Source organism: Pieris napi, chromosome Z (genome assembly GCF_905475465.1).
Source record: "Pieris napi chromosome Z, ilPieNapi1.2, whole genome shotgun sequence".
Classification (NCBI taxonomy): domain Eukaryota; kingdom Metazoa; phylum Arthropoda; class Insecta; order Lepidoptera; family Pieridae; genus Pieris; species Pieris napi.
The window spans coordinates 5,818,613-5,836,542 of record NC_062259.1 but is presented as its reverse complement, the minus strand read 5'-3'; the positions used below and the strand labels follow the sequence as shown (position 1 = coordinate 5,836,542).

The 17,930-nt window shown below is 32.5% G+C and overlaps 1 protein-coding gene across 2 annotated transcripts; it reads right to left on the bottom strand.

Moving 5' to 3' along the window:
* Positions 1-1,305: 1,305 nt before the first annotated feature.
* LOC125062839 (fork head domain-containing protein crocodile-like) lies at positions 1,306-9,797 on the bottom strand. Of its 2 annotated transcripts, XR_007119345.1 has the most exons (3): positions 8,327-9,797; positions 8,020-8,180; positions 1,306-2,733 (listed from the first exon to the last, which is right to left on the bottom strand). XR_007119345.1 is itself a non-coding variant. In XM_047669026.1 (2 exons), the coding sequence occupies exon 1, from the start codon at positions 9,349-9,351 to the stop codon at positions 8,341-8,343; it is 1,011 nt and encodes a 336-aa protein (XP_047524982.1). In that variant the 5' UTR covers positions 9,352-9,796; the 3' UTR covers positions 1,306-2,733; positions 8,327-8,340. The 2 variants fall into 2 exon arrangements, 1 of the variants encoding a protein (XP_047524982.1); XM_047669026.1 differs by lacking the exon at positions 8,020-8,180 and having other exon boundaries at positions 8,327-9,796.
* Between the last annotated feature and the right edge of the window lie 8,133 nt (positions 9,798-17,930).

Sequence of the window (17,930 nt, the reverse complement as noted above, 5' to 3'; positions counted from 1 at the left end):
ATGTTCGATTAGCCCATTGGCTGGGCGCTCGATTTTTTAACTCTATGAGTGTTTAAACCACAGCTGGTGTTGGAACAAATAATCGAAGATGACGCGAATCAGCCACAGAAAGATCGTCCTTTAAAGAAAATTTATCAAATTTACCACTTCTTTATACTAGTGTATAATATGGTCTAAGATCCCGATATACAACGACCTTCACCGAGATGCTTATTTAATGAAACGTATTTTATATTTATTTTAATATGTCAATAAATATAATCCATATGGGTTGCCTAGAAAATTTCAGTCCAGAGTATTTTAATTAATATTTTAAAAAAAATATGTTTTTAAACATTTCACCGGTATGATTATTAGAAAAATTCTATACCAATCGAAAGTATGAAGCCCATAGAATATGCAAACGTTAGGTTGTTTTTAATCAATTAATTATTTATGTGACACTAAAGTATATATACATATTTAGCAAAAAAGAAAGTTATAGTGATACATATACATATAATACTACCCTGATTAAAAATATTAAATAATTAATATTTTTTAATGTATCCAAACTCTTCAAATCAAATCTAAAATCTGTCAGAATAGAACTTTAATTATATCGTCTACTGTGACGTCTGTATCATGTGCTTGGTGTATTAAATGCGTTTAATTCGGTTTTTCGTTGTGTTAAAAAAATAACACTGATTTTATTTAAGTCAACAAGTTTATTTAATTTATATGAATATTATAAAATATCAGGCGTCTCAACGCAAAATATCCTCAAACAACTCGTAAATAAGCCTGCCTATCATTTAAATTGGTTATCCCAATCCATTGGTGATCTTTCGTCTTGGCTCCTTGAAACCACTTGATTTTTTTAGTTAGCTGTGGAATGCAAGGTCTTAATCAACGGTGAAGTGCCTACTCGACGTATCGAATCGTGTTGATTATATCAATAAGGCTTTTTTTTATGATGGCTTGCGACGGTTGCATTACGAAACAATAATATAATAATGGATGAAAATGCTATAAGGATGTATAGTATAAAGATAATTCGGCTTTAATTTACTATTTTGACGAGATATAGCTCTTACCAGTTATATTTTACAGTTAAATCCTTTAGAAATCAATATTTATATAATATATACCATGAAATGCAGTTTTGACTTAAAATCCATAAAATTTGTGGTAAAGTTTTAACTTTAAAATTAGTTATTTTTTGCGTAAACCAAATTTTGTTTACCTTTATGATTGTTTTCATAGAGAATTTCAATTTGTGTTTTATTTTTTTATTTATTAAGGAAAAAATAAAAGCTATGTGTATTCTAAATACAAATAACCATTTAATATGCAAGTAGGTACATATATATATATACACACGTTTAACATAATATATCACAAAGTTATTAATTTACTTACAATACAATATTATGAGTTCACTAAATTAGGCTTATATGAAAGATACATTTATTATATTAATGATATCAAGTTTTCTATGATCTCGGAAAAATTGCCTTGCAGTAGATTATTAATAACTGTTTGAACTTAGAATTATATCCATAAAAATACAAAGCGTATTTTTAACATTATTGAAATGTGAAGTTAAAGAGGGAAAGCCAAATGAAAGTATAACTAATCCTACGAATAATTTGGTCTTAAATCTGTACCGAGAGTCGTTCAGTTATCTCTAGATTAATATTTAATAAATTGAACAAGCTTAAGAAATTTATATTCTCTTTACTGATTTACATTTTTAATTTCTGAATATAATTTTTTCATATCAAAGCTAAGTTCCGTTTACTATTAAAGATCGACTCTGAAATACGGCCAATCAATTCCGGTATAATTCTCACGAGGCAAAAACATCAGACAATCCTTTTTCAAATTGTACATCAACTTCAAGAAAGACCCAATCCTGAGACAATAAAAAATTATTTCTATTTCATTTATCTTTTTATAATACCGGGAGCTTCACTTCACTTCATCTGTGAAACTACCAAAAGTCTCGCGAGTGTGTTGCCGGGCTATTAAGAATCGTGCATCCCTATGTGTTTAGTCACTTCCCGTAGGCATATCATAGATTAAAATGATGTAGATTTTCTTAAAAATATCACCATTCAGAGTTTGGAATATGATAAATTTAGAGTAAGTAATATTTATTTATTAATTATCGCTTCTTTAGAATTATAATATAAATACTATTATTATTAATCGATTGTTTGATAGTTTGCGTATTACATCTTAAACTCATGTCAGGGACTTAAGTTTATGAAATATTAAGAGAAACATTTGATTTTTGAAAATATTTTGTGTTTTAAGAACACGAACAAATTATCACTCGTTACATACACTCAAAGAAAAAGACTAGATAGTGTATAACTATGTGTAACTACAGCTAGTCTAATCTAATGAATATTACATTTTATAATAAACAATTCGAGTTGATTGCGTCGCCTTTTTTTACAGACGACATAAACTTATGACTTTATCTTAGTGATCCCTAACGAACTACTCAATATTAAATTATTTTAAAAATACCCTTACTCGCATAAATTTAAAACAATTTATCGGTATACAATAATTTAACTATTAAACTAAGTTAAACAAATATACAAACTAATGTAAGTCTTCCAGAGAAGTAAATAAAACTTCGTTCGTTTCGATGAATATAAAAAAGTCAATTTTTCACTTCATCACCTATTACGTATGTTCTTCCTTTTTCATCCTCCCACGCGTCCATCAATGTTTAACCTAAAACAAAAAGGAAAATTATGTTTTTTGGCATAAAATGTATACAGAGAAAATGCTGCCAGCATGAGAGGTTATACACTGCCACAGGGACCAATTTTAGTGTTATATTATTGATTTATCATTAAATCTAAATGCAATAATCAAATTAAATATTTATTTCATCATTGTTGCACTGGGCACTAGAAATTATAACTTTGTCTAAATTTTAATTACACTTTTTATTTCATACGTTTATTAACGTATAAGTCTGGTACTAATCAGGATCAGTGGATTTTTATATAATACAATTACCACATTACTTTCATTCATTGTTTAAACAAATTAATCTAAGTTACTGTAATACAAAGGAGGTTTAACATAAACTAAAGACTAAGGAGATAAAATGAATCTATACAAAAAAAAAATTAACACAACGAATAATAAAATCAAAATAATGATGTCATAAACGCTATTCGCAGTCGTCGGTAACGTGTAGGATTGTTGTACCGAACAAATTTACAATATTGAAAGACCAGTTCCAGCGATTTTCTAGAAATTTTTGTTTCGTCTCCAATTGTGTAAACATTTTTACAATAAAGAAATATTAAGCCATAATTAACTTGATGTATTACAATATTATTATTGAGATTTCGTTTGATACATACAGAGGCCGTAGTCTTAGTCGTTTATCATCATTGAAATATTTGTAAAATAAACAATATTTTGCAACATTTTATGTCGTCCCGCATAATTGTTTCTTTTGACGTAGAGCCAGGCACAACTTAGATTAATCCTTAATGTAATTCAAATATTACAAACGAATAAAGTTTGCACTATTTATTAACTTAAAACTCCGAATTATGTGCCTGATAGCATTCGTATGAATTCTAAAATTGTCGTTTAAAATTTAATCGCTTTCTATATCTCTTTTGTTAAGTTTAACCGCAACATTTTTGCTATGAAATTATAAATTATTTTATTATCTATTAATGTAAAACAGTAAGATGATGATTTTAAAACAGAGCTGAATAAAATTATATTACTACCAACTATCTTAAAAAGAAAATTTTTACCCTGAGGCTGTAATATCCGAGAACTTCGTCCGACGGATGTATTTTTAAAGTTAAATAGTCTAATAGGTATTACGTTTAACATTTTTTAAATTTTTATTTTTGCTTATACATTGTAAATAAACTAAGAGTACAAAAACACAAAAAAAACTTTTTGGCTGGCTATTCCACAATACAAATACATTTAAATTCTTTACAAACTAAATAATAAAAAATACAATCATTACAAAAACGAACGACATATAAAATCAGTTCAAGAATAAAAGTTAAATATTACGTAATTATAAAACGATGTAAATAGAATTCAGAATTTATTTAAAATGTAATATAATATATAGCTTCTAGGCTATTGGCGTATAGAATATCTAAAAGATCCACTTATACTTTAATTCCTTAATAAACATCCAAGTAGAATATACCATTTTTACAACTAAAAAAACAATCCACTAAAAAGAGATCACTTAATACCAATAAATAAAAGTTTGATATCGGTTTTATAAGTATCAAGAAAGTGTAAGAATATTTTGTGTGTTTTATAAATCTTCTCGCGTAAACTTTTACGAGTTTGTTAATGCTCCTCGGAGTGTTTGATGCAAGTAATAGTTTCTGTTACACGGTAATAAAGTGTTACTATCTTATAAAACTATCGCTGCTCACTTAAATTAAAGGGGGTTTATACTAACACCTGTTTATACTAGAACGCTGCACAGACCAGTCACAACCTGAAGGTTGTCACTTAAGTATGCACCAATTTTGTATACCCGAACGAACTCATTGAAAGAAAATATCGTGAGAAAGGGATGACTTCAAGTAACTGACTCTGGTTGACTCCCGTAAGCCAAAAATGTATTGGATTTTGTATTTTCTTGACGTTTCTGAATAACACGTGTTTCAGGTACGGAAGTCTGACCTTTCTTGGCTGAAAATGAACCAATAAACAGTAACGAACAATCAGGAGTTCGGAGTTCGTAAAATTTCGTAAAGAAACAGTCTTTAAACTCGAAATTATGCACATTCAAAAACAACCCCTAGGAGATAGCATCTCAGCCCTGCGATTCTGTAACTCACTTTTCGAACTCACACAGCGGTTTTCGCATCGGCGGTCGCTCTCAAATCGACGTGAAGCAGTCATTTTATGATTTGGCATTCTGATAAACAATAAACTACAAGCTCCCACCTTTTCAGAATGCCAAATCATAAAATGACTGCTTCACGACTGATTTGAGAGCGACCGCCGATGCGAAAACCGCTGTGTGAGTTCGAAAAGTGAGTTACAGAATCGCAGGGCAGATAGCCTAAAATTATCAAGGTTAGAATAGCAATAAGACCTCTATGTTTTTAAAAAAAAAGAAGGAAGTTATTATTTCTACGTGTTACTTTTGACGTGCACATAGTTTCTCCGTCCGATTAAACCAATCCGATTTGGAAAATAAAGATTTCATGATTCGGATTTTGATTTTTGACACCAATTTCCGATTTCAATATCTTAGTAATACGAAATGAATCAATACATATAAAAAATTCTCGTGATTTAATATTTGTGCATTTCGGTCGTATTATTTGTTCAAAAGGAATGTATACTTTTATTTATTACTATCATGTGTACGTGTAAAGTACGTGATCTGGTCGAACTTATATTGTTAAGTTTTGAGAACTTTTTTTATTGTTCGACGCACTTGTTTGCCAGATGGTTAGTTACACTTCAACACAATACACAGCAACCGAAGGTCCGTATGTCCGGCACTGAATTAAACTGTATGCAACTTCATACTGCATATTTTGAAAAGCATATTTTGCATGAATTTTGTAGAACAAACGAAACACTTTACATACCGTTTACATATTCATATTGTTTTGCATATTAATTTATTTTAGAATTAAAGTAGGGGAGGGCGGGGCTGGTACTAACAAATTCTGTATTATGATTTATATTTTCGTTGATAATAGACTTTTTCGTTTTATTTTTTATTGAAAACATGCTTTGGTTATTCAGCTTTGATATTAATAACAAAAATCATCAGGTATGTAAGTGCATCCAGAAAGAGAGCCATGAAAACCAAAAAAGTCATTTGTTAATATATACCCCGCATGTGGGGCGAATATTAACGGAGCTGGGGTAAGTATTAACGTAAGGGGCAATTAATAACAGAGACTTAAATTTGATCAAATACTCAAATAAAATGTCACTGAAATTGATGACAATGTTTTATTGCCTTTAATGTTAAACAAATTAGTACTTTTTATGATAGGAATTGAAAGAATATAACAAATTCTACACTAAATAATAGCAATACAGTATTTTAAGTCTTCTTGATATTCATCAACAAATGTCACGGTGTTAATACTTTTTTAGTATGAGACAGTCTTTAGGTATATTAATAAGGTAACTAGTTTAATCAGTCTTAATCTAATTTGTACTTAAACTTAGACAGGAAATAAGTACTTCAAATCAGGCAATAATTAATCAGAATACGATTTCTCTTCATCTGAGAAATAGTTGAGGCATGTGTATTTTCTGGTATCACCTCTAATACAGGTAATCTCAAGTCCAGATGTGTCTTCATTATAAGACTCGGTACAAACCCAACAAAAGCAAAGGTATCTTCTTCACTAACATCCTGCAGAATATGTTTCTTAACCTTTTCTACTTCTTCTCTCCAGGTTCCTTTGCCTTTCCCTTTTCCTTTGCCGTTACCCTTATTTTTAGTTTCAGTCAGACTAGTTTTTATCTTTTTTGATGATTTTAATTTTGCTTCCTCCTCTTAGGCCAATTTTTCGGGAGTATCAGTGACAATCGTTGATTTCCTTGAACGCTTTCGTTTGGATTCGACACGTGGAACTGCTTTTGGAAGCGGTCTTATTGTTTCTACGTTAAACATTACGCTTTGTATTTGATAGTTCTGGTTCATGTGACGGTCGCTGTTTATTTGATGGTACGTGTGATAGTTTATCAATAACCTTTGAAATACTTATGTCAATATCAGGCATATTATTTAAAATTTCATTTTGGATTGAAGAGTCTAAATCTAGTGAAACTTCTTCTGGGTTGACAGAAATATCTACAGGCTGAAGTGATCCCTGGTTGCCCATCGAAGCAGTATTTGGATCGGGACGATCAGTAACAAATGATGGTGCAAAATCACAGTCTTGAAAGACATCTTCATTGCACGGCCAAATCCCAGCTTTTTTATATGAGTTGATGATATTGTTTTGAGTGAATGCCAGTGGAAATGCTTCTTTTACAATTCCAGATCGGCATGGTCTTCATGATTAACCATCCAGCTCGTTTACTGCCGGCTAATATAATTCTTAAACGGTCCATACACACCAACATCTAGAGGTTGAAGATTATGGGAACAATGTGGAGGCAAACATCATAATAGCAACATCTCTATATTTCCTGTTTTTTAACAGAACTTCTTCAGCTGCCAGCTCAAATAGTTTTTCAGACGTAGACCCCCTTGTACTCTTGCTTTTATAATTTCTCATTCTATAAAAAAACTACTTTTTGCAAAAAACAGTCGTTTAATACATGTTAATACTGACCCCACCCAATTTGTTAATTTTAGCCCCAAGGTCACTTTTTATATTTCATCAATTATAGAAAATAAACTAATCAAAATAATTAGAAACAAGTATAATAGTTTTAAAATCAATAAAATACAATTCCATTTAGGATTAACTTTGATTAAATTTAGCGTAAAAATAAATCTTAAATCAATTTATTACGAAGTGCAAAAAGTTTGTTTACCTGTCAATTCGAAGTTATTACGCACAACTATCACTAGCGACGGCCGATTGATAAGTGACAAGTTAGGACACGTTCGGCAGTGTATTATAGTTATTCTAAACCTAGTCTTATTTTTTTATCACTTCACGTTTGGCGGGTATAAGCTTGTTAATTCTTACCTCCGTTAAAACCAGCCCCGCCTTCCCCTACCTACCTTATATAATATTTAAGCGTCAATGTAGGTATGTTAGTAAATAGTAACACTCATATCAAACATATTGAATAAGTCTAATTACAACAATTTGACTAACTTACTAATTATTATCTATCACAGAATATCACAATTTGACATTTAGTAACAAAAAAGTACTTAACTAAGTACATATAATTTTAGTGAAATAAGTTCAAAAAATTTATCGACCTGTCATAAACCCACCGAACCGACGGCTACACCTCCATATCATTAGCATTCATTATGGGTGATTTCAAACACGTGTTAAAACATACCTATAGAAGTGAACAGAGCGGGAGGCGGCAGGGTCGGCCGCCGATCTGTAAACAGTGCTTATCGACGCCGCCGCTTGCCTCTGCGGCATCTCCGGCTATATTTATCCGGTGGAATTGACGCGGGCGGCTAAATCCGTTCGGCGCCGTATGATGCCGGCCTCCTGCAACCACAACCACGTCACGAAGTGCTCCAACGTCCGACGTCCACCCCTCGGCCGCAGGGGTTGATATCAAACAACTCGCACAGCTAGTTCGCGACGCCTATAAGATTCGCAAGCGCAAGTATAAGGTTAAAATTGATGCTCACCTGAGGACGATGTCTCAGTAGGACTTGTGAGCGGGTGCGGGTGCAGCTGCAACGCAGGCTTGATGGTGGTAATACGATGGAGCGGAGGTGCGGTAATGATGATGTGGCGGTGGTGACGCCCGATATGCGTCAGGAACTGGAGAACCGCCACGGAAACCGGCTAGCTGACAACTCGGTGGTTCAAAGAGATCTCTAAATACTGGTGGTAACTGTTCGACGGGGGGTTCGGGGGCTGCATACCAGCCTGATGTAGCCGCTCGGAACTCCTCCGCAGCCAATGAATACGGTTGTGGTGAGCAATAAACCGCGGAAGAAGGCAGTCGTGGTTCGCTAAACTCATCAAGAGCGTCATTAGGTTTCTCGTACCGTGCACAATCTGCACCGGGCTCTCGTTTAGGTCTACACTCGAAGATGCGCGGCTTAACATCAGGCTTGACGTCCCGCTGTTGCCCAAGCGCATCCGCCGCACTGAGCGCTTCTTGTGCTGCTAACGCTTCTTGCGCTTGTTGCAGTTGTTGTTGTCGTTTTATCGCTTCCTCTTTTTCCTTTAGTGCATCCTTTTTCTTAAATCGGCGCCGCCGCCGCAAGTAAGATCCGTTGTCGAACATGTTATATGAATCGGGATCGAGAGTCCAATAACTGCCTTTTCCGGGCTTCTTATCGTCTCTGGCAACCTTAACGAAACATTCATTCAAGCTCAGGTTGTGTCGAATTGAATTTTGCCAGCCTTGCTTATTTTCTCTGTAATAAGGAAAACGCTCCATAATAAACTGATAAATACCGTTTAGAGTTATTCGCCGGTCGGGGGCGTTTTGAATCGCCATTGCAATCAGAGCTATATATGAATATGGTGGTTTCACCATATCTTTGGGGGTGCCAACATGTTGCTGGTGCGGATGAAGATATGGAGCACCATAACCGTATCTGTATTGTTCGTAGGCATAAGGTGTCACACCCGCGGAATATCCGCCGGTAGCACCTCCGCGGTAGGTATAAGGACTTTGTTCACCAAACAACGCGTGCATTTTCGGTTAATTTCGTTCACATCAACAACATCATCAAAAACTGAACACGAGATTCTCGACGTGCTACTTTAACGGCAACAAAACGATGACTGACTGATTTTGTTTAGATTCACAACAACGGCCGTTTACATAGCGGACGCTAAACGAGAGGCGAATGAGAGAGACTGGGGCGACACCGGCTGTGGTAGAGAATACCACGAGGCACCGCCCCCTACACATTAGTTTTTGTCTCTTTCTAAAGCTTATTGCACTGGTATGTTTGTCTCGTTCTGTCACGATTCGATTTATGAATTGGTGAACGATACGCCCAGAATACTGCTTAGGGCGGAGCTTATAAAGCTCACGATATCTACGTTGAATGTTACCCTTCTTTTGTATCCCTTTTAGACCCTTTGTTCCGCTCAATTGTCAATTACTTTTCTCGTGTGACTGGAAAAATTATATTGGCGTGAATATTATTATCATTTAGAAAAGTCTATATATTTTATTCATTTGGGGTTATATAGAAGTGTTTAAAGCTTTTATAAAATGTTTATATATAATGTCACAAATGTATGTGTCTATTTATCTTTTAATTAGGGACTACATTTAGTATCTTTATTTGTTAACTCGGGAAATTATTCCTGAACTTAACTTGGTTTTTCATGTTGTTAGACAAATAAAAGTTTCAATTCCCCATAATAATACGTCCTACTACCTAATCAACTAGGCAATTGCTGGACTATATTAGTTAGAGATGACTGAGCTTTTTTATAGAATAAAATGTTACGTGAAGGCACTTGGGAAGGGTGTCTAAGAGTGATTTTGTTCTGTAGTCAAGAAACTTGTATTATAACAATCAAAAAATTATATATCGAATTGTAAATCTTGAATTTTGAAGTCGGTAAATGGTGTACTAATGGTAAGAGAATTGTATTTTATAAGTAGTTATTTGTATGTGACAAAGTTAGAAAAGATTTAATTCGATATTTAATACCTGTATAAATAAATAAGCCTTCACTGCTAAACTTAGTATTGATTACTCTTTCACACTTCATTCGTTTCATTAAATTTAGTGATGTTCATTAATGTGGAAGATTGAGAAACACCAGCATTTCACCATGCTCCACCATCCATCCCGAAAAGCTGGAACTGTACCTTGGTACAGTTAAGTACTCACTTGTACCTACCGTAGTACAATTTCTCCAGTGAAGCGTCAGATTTTATTTGAACATTGACTAACCGCAAACTCGCTGACGAATAATTTTTTACAGTTGAAGTGAAGGGATGCATTGACAGGTCACTATACCTAGACGTTACTTAGGCGTGAATGTGTAAGTAGTTGTGGAGCAGTGTTGGCCTAGTGGCTTCAGCGTGCCACTCTCATACCTGAGGTCGTCGCCTGAGGTTCGAACTCCGGCTGTGCACCAATGGACTTTCTTTCTAGGTGCGCATTTAACATTTGCTCGAACGGTGAAGGAAAACATCGTGAGGAAACCGACATGTCTTCGACCCATAAAGGTCAGGGATTGGAGGCTGATCACCTACTTGCCTATTAAATTCAAAAATGATCATGAAACAGATTCAGAAATCTGAGGCCAACACTAAAAGAGGTTGTAGCGCCACTGATTTATTATTTTTAATATTGTTTTGGTGATGGTGACTACAATTTATTGAAGTCAATATAAAAATAATGTTTTATGACGATTCCTTTACATGATATTATTATTTTACAAGCAGGAGTTTATTACCAATAAACTAAAATATTAATACACAAATATAGAGAATTTACAATATACTTGGCCTTTAGTAATAATAATTATAATTAAAAATGGACAATAAATTAGATTTAATTATTGCTATGTCTCTACTTGGGTTAGGATCTTTCAAAAATTGACTTAGTCGATAGACGAATAAGGATGACTGGACGTGGATACTGAATGCAGAAATACCAATATAAAAAAAGAAGTAAGTTTTAGACATGTGTATTGCTTTCTTACGGCAACTAATCATGGATATATGACTCAAACACAAACAATAAAATAACAACATGTCCACGAGGAATGGAACGTCATCATCATCATCAATGCTTTGTGGGCCTTAACCTCCTCAAGTATATTTCGCCATCACAATCTATTTAGTGTCTCTTGCGTCGAACTTCGAACCCATATTGTTTCGAGATCCTTGAAAACTCCATCCCAACGCAGCCTCGTCTTACCGGGCTTTCTCTTGCCACCAGGTTGTGAACTCAGTAAGGAATGAAACATATCTACTATATGGAAAACTAAAGAACAATACACGAATTACTGAAATAAGAAATAAAACAAAAATTATTGACACACTATCTCACTGCACAAAATTGAAGTAAAATGGGCGAGCAACACCACTCGTATAAACCATGACAGATGGACCTGTTTGTCCATGACTGATGTAACAAGGTGGAGAGGCCCTCTAGGGACATCGCTCTCATGCACACCTTAGAGAAGTTGGTGAGAAATATTGGCAGAAAATGTCCAAGACAGAGAGATATGGAGAAGGCTTTTTTTCTTTAAGTGTGTGTTTCTTTTGTAAGCAGTGTTGTTTCAATGAATAAATGAGGCTTAACTATTATTATTGTTTATCTATATATATATATATATATATATATATATATATATAAATTAATGGCAAAATATGTTTTAGGTAAGTCGGCTGGACCGATTCTATTAGTGGTTTTAATTTATTATTTGAACTCTGAGGATGGAGAGAAAAATTGCACGGATAAACCTGAAAATTATTTTCTTTTTGTGTAGGGTAGCACAGGAAAATGCTCCATATATTGCTACTAAAAAGTCTAAGTAAAAAATTTATATACTGACGAAACGAAGTTCGCAAGGGCAGAGTTCAGTGGCTGATAATCTGTACAGTCTTTTTATTCTTACACTATACATTATTTACTATGACTACAGCGAATCAGCATGTATCTCGAAATGATAACTTTATTCTAATAAAAAAATCTCTTAATGCACCGTTTAAAGTACCCATCTGTCTCTTTTCACCTCGACGTAATTTACAATTTGACAGAAAGAGACGAAAAAGTACTTTAGTTAAAAGCGTTTTATGAATAAAAGGTAAATGTATATAGGAGATATATGTTTTAAAGGCATTCTATAAATTTATCAGCGGAAGTTGAAATACAATGTTGACATAAGCCAATGTGTAGAGCATTGGTGAAAAAATGGCAGTTTATTTCTTACTGACAACACTAATCTGTAGACAGAAGAATTAGTACAACTTCCTTTAAAAAAATTGAGATGAAAGAGATTGCCGTGCTGGGTACCACGTGTAGGGTATGGATTAAAGATAAGTTAGAAGTTTTAATAATTCCTATGAGCTATTTAACTAGCAATAGCAATTTTAGTAACTAGGCAACGACAACTAGGGTATCGCTAGGGGCGAGTAGGTAGCTGCCCCACGCACCTAATAAATCGAATGTTTCAAATTAGATCGTATTTTTCAAGTTATCTCCTGCTCTATACAACTCGTACTTATATACTTATATCCTTTTCTACTGGCCCCTTGACTTTCCCTTAACAATCGACTGGCGACGCGCTTCTTTCGACTTAGGTCGTGCGTTCATATCTCCTCTGTTCACTAATAATTTTTTCATCAATGTACATGACTATGAGTAACACTATATTAGTAATTGCGATGGAAAACATTGTTACCGACACGTGTAAGACCCAAAAAGAGACGGCGTGTGTCAGGCACAGATTTATTATCACCAAGTTTAAAAGTTTTGCGAACGATAATCAGTTAATAATCAATGGGCATATGCTCTCCTAATAACTAATGACGTCATCAAACATCGAATCATAATTTCATTGTTAATCTTAAAATAATGACGATGTTGCAAAATCGTATTTATGGTTTCAATAAAAGTTTATTCGATATATGAAATGCGAAACGCATGAAAGGATATGGCTATCCTTAAAACTGAAATATAAATCACGTCGAGAGATAATGCGATGCTCACATTAAAAAGTTCCCGTCTGTAAGTACACTAATTCATTAATCATCACATAATGATAGGGAAATCTACCTCATCACCTACCTATAAAGTAAATAACACAGGTAGCAAATTTACCGGGAAAAGCCAAAAACTGATTGTATTGACGCTCTGTAACGACAAGTATCGAATTAGTAACGGTAGTATATTAGTAGGTACCTACTATACCTACTAATATACTATATCGTATCTGTAGAAGGATAACCTCTAAAAAATATATTAATATATGTATAGTATATTATTGTTTAACAATGTATTGTAAATATACATAATTAAAAATAATAATTGCAATGGCTTATGGCCAATATAATCTTCATGGCTTTTCGTGTTTAAATGCAGAGGAAATAAAAAAACAGGACCATTACTCCTCCCCCACCAGGACCTTGACAGGAAGAAGTAAATTTTGAAAAGATGTAATCCATCAATCCAAAGTAATGCCATCTATGAGTCAGCCTACGAACTTTTCAGCCCACCTGTTATATAATAGATTTTCAATAAAATTACCACATACAAAACTAAAAATATGGAACAAAATTGTACGAATGGAAATCGCAATCTTCAATGTCACTAACTAGGAGTCATATTTTTTTTGGCAATCCACATTGTGCGCCATTTTTCACGCAAGATTTGTGTCAGTTTTTAATAATCTGTGGTAGCACCCACTTTGGTGGTTTTGGCGCCATCAAACGAATTGACCTGCGAGTTGCGACTAAATTTAAAGATAATTTGACGTGTCTTCATTTTTCAAATAGTAGTAAAGAATTTTTTGTACAAATGATGACTTTTCCTTTTAACATTGAACCAATAAGTACCTATGATTATAAATTCTTCTTACAATCAAGTAACGACCTTGTTATAGGTACGTTAGTTCTCGATAAAATATATCGAAGATATATATTATCGAGATACTCTGTATCTTCTATAGAATAGAAGATACAGGAAAATCAAAGGAATCTAAACCACCATTGCGACTTCCTCTTGTTCAACATCTAGAACTTGAACCAGAAAACTGCGTGTTCGTCCATATAGAAGATTCCTTTTCTTCTTAAAGTGCCATCTCCTTGCGAAGGTTGGCGATAATTATGGTTAGTTTAATTTTGGATGCCGCGCTTCTAAACAATGACTTGGTGCTTTGACCAAACCAACAATATAGAAGATGGTTAGTGCATTATTGGTTCTCATTTCACTATTAAGTACTTCGCGTTATGAGAAAGTATGATTAGTTTACAAACCGATAGTATGTTTTGATGCTAGTCCAGGGATTAAAAAACATCAAGCGGTGACACTGGCGACACAAATTCTTTCAAAGTCCTTCTAAACTTATTTATATTTAGGTATTGTTTCCTGAAAGCCTTTACGTTAATTTTTATTACTGTATCTTTTATTTTATCGATATTGTTGTATTCTGTACCTATCTGTTGATTACTACGAAGAAATTGGCTTAATATTTAAGTTAGTTTCGTAATAATATCGTAATAACCATAAAAAAGAAATAAATATCCTAATAACTATCCAATAAAATGCGCCTACCACAAAATACTACCTTGAAACTTTGCTATAATTGAACTATAAGAAACAAGGAAAAAGCAATCGTACCACATCACAAATTATGTTCTTTCTATTTTAAACCTGTATTAAGATATATGGGCAATAAAATGTACCAATATGCTAAAACAATTCTTAAAGTTCAAAACACAATATATATATTATACACTCTTCGTGCAATTGCTGCAGATGTTTTAAACTACGTTGCAGTTTGACTTCAGATTTTTAATATTATAGCATAACAAAATGAAAAAGTCAGTTTTCGAGTTGGCATGATAAACACGTAGTCTCTTAAATATGAATTATTTTATTACACCGATAGAACAGGTTTCGAACAAGTTTTTCATATAAGTATACATTTTCATAAAAAGGGCAAAGTAAAGAACAAACGTTTACGTTGTCCATAAAAGTTAAATACATTTTCGTTAACAGTATTCTAATTAAAAAAGCAAAGATAATACGAGTAAAGTACCTAATCAGTATATCTCGTATTATTATACCTGATTAAAGAATAATACTCGTAATTTTAAATCAAAAACTGACGCTAAACGACAGCACTTTTTTTAATAATAAAAATAAGGGTCTGTTTCACAATGTATGGGTAATACCAAATAGCTATGCAACATATAAATTATTTGGAAGAAAAATTGTGCTACATATTTGAAATTCATCGGACTCCTGTAGATATTCTACCTTTAGCGGCAATTACGATTAATTAACTCATTCAACATTGAAAACTGGCGGATAGGGGTCGAACCAACTCTTCAGCAAAAACGCAAAACGTAATTACAGTAGACTGAAGGCCTCTTGCATCCACCATACTTTTCGTTAAATTCTAACGTGGTTTTCTAATACTAAGCTCAAGTTAGTCCTTCTAAAGTAATTTTGGTTAGGACTGGAAATCGAGTGGGCTTTTATGTGTTTAAGAAAGGTGTTCATATTTGTATGTTTAGTTTCAATTTTAAGAATATTAGAATGGTCAAAAAGGATCTCACTTTTAAAATTAAACCTATTTAAATTGATGCCATGATATTCCTATAATAAATCAAAATCGACGGCGTGTCAAGTATAAGGTTTACTTACTTGCCTGTTAAAAAAGTAAAAAAAATTAATACTTGAAAACAACAATACAAAAAACATTTTAATACTTTCAATAAAGTTATTAAATTTACAAGTGAAAAACTAACAAGTCACTTTTAGATTATTAAATGTATTAATAATAGTGTATTTATAATTAAACCTATTAAAAATTTACAAATTCAAACTAAATTTACAGGTAGTTTATTCTCATGGGCTTTAATTTTTCTCTTTCTCTTTTAAAATTATCAAGATCTACTTTCATTTTCTTGCATTCATACTGAAGATCCTCAAACTGGCTCTGCAAATAATATAATAATATTGATTAAAAGAAAATATAATAAAGGGCATTAAAAAGCAGCTATAGGTATAGAATATAAAAATATAGAAAGGAGATATATATAAAAGATAGGAGGGTCAGAGCCCACAGTTGAAGATTTTAAATATAGTAACTCCATTCTAATGGACTATTGACTAAACTTACATTCAGAAATTATCAATGGCCTTTATTTTGTGTAGCTTACTAAAAATTATTTATTCAAAGAGTTATTCATCTTCTACATTTGAGCGCTTAATTAAAATCAAGGTGAAATATCATTTTGATTTAATACACTTTAAAATTTGTATTGTGTTATCAGGCCTCCTTGGAAAATAGCCTTATAACATTTTTTTTAATACTGATGTTTATAGGTGTAGTTATGTGTTGTTGTTAATTTGATATAATATGCCAATTGCAATGGGCAACATTTTAGTGTTGACAGTTAATGATTTGTATAACAAAATGGATATTATGGACCAATAGTGTGGAATAAAAAATACCATTTTAGAAATTAATATTTCCTTATTTCAAAATGGTTCTATAATTATGAAGTTGTAGTCATCTTTCATGTAATTTTTTGATATAGAACACTGTGCACAGAACCAATATAACAAGTAATCTTTTTGACATGTTTTTTTAGAAAAGTAAACTTTTTTTGTCTATATAGATAATATAATAGTTACAGGAAATTGTGCAATTTAGTTAACATTAATTTTCTAGCCATATGTTGCTTACACACATATCTCTATAATTTTTAAGTAAATTATACATGTTATCATTTATTGGGGCAAGTAGAACCTAAAAAGATTACCTGACAAATTGCAGACTGTTGTTTCATAGCTAGACAGCTATCCATTATTTCTTTATGCCTCTCCTTTTCCACATCAAACCTTTTCTGTGTTTCTAATAATAGTTTGTCCAATCGATTTTTATATTCCGTGACAACTGAAAAAAGTAAAATGAATGAAGTCATGTTAGTTGTTACTAACGTAAAACTAAATTGCACATACTATTTAATAGTTTACCATTGAGTTGATATTTTATGGAATCTAATTCAGAAAAGCATCGTTTATGAGATGCTAAGTTAGCTTCATAACTATTCTTCATAAAATTTAAAAAATACATATAGCTTGCTGTAATAATTATAACCAATATAAACATATAAACCCACAAAGATTGTCTTATAGCCCGAATCATTTTTATCACTTATTTTTAAGTTTTAGAGGTGCATAAAAATTAATTAAATAAAACAATTTATTTAATTCATTCATTAAACTGTTGGTATATAACATCTGAAATTGAATCTCTTTTGTGTTACAACTTACAACTGAAGAATAATATATTAAAATATTTGTTAGGTAACTATGTCTTTATTTGTTGTTGCTTTTTATTTAAGATTCTTCTTACTTAATGAGTATCTATTTTTTCACGACTAATTCCATATTTGTAAATATAGAATAAATGTAAACATTTAATTAATTAAACATTAAGAACTCAATGTCAATTGTCTAAGAAATACACTTTGAAAAGAGTACAGCTAAATATCACATTTGACTGTTAGTTTACAAAATAAACGAGCCATTTAATGACTAATATATCATAATATTTAAA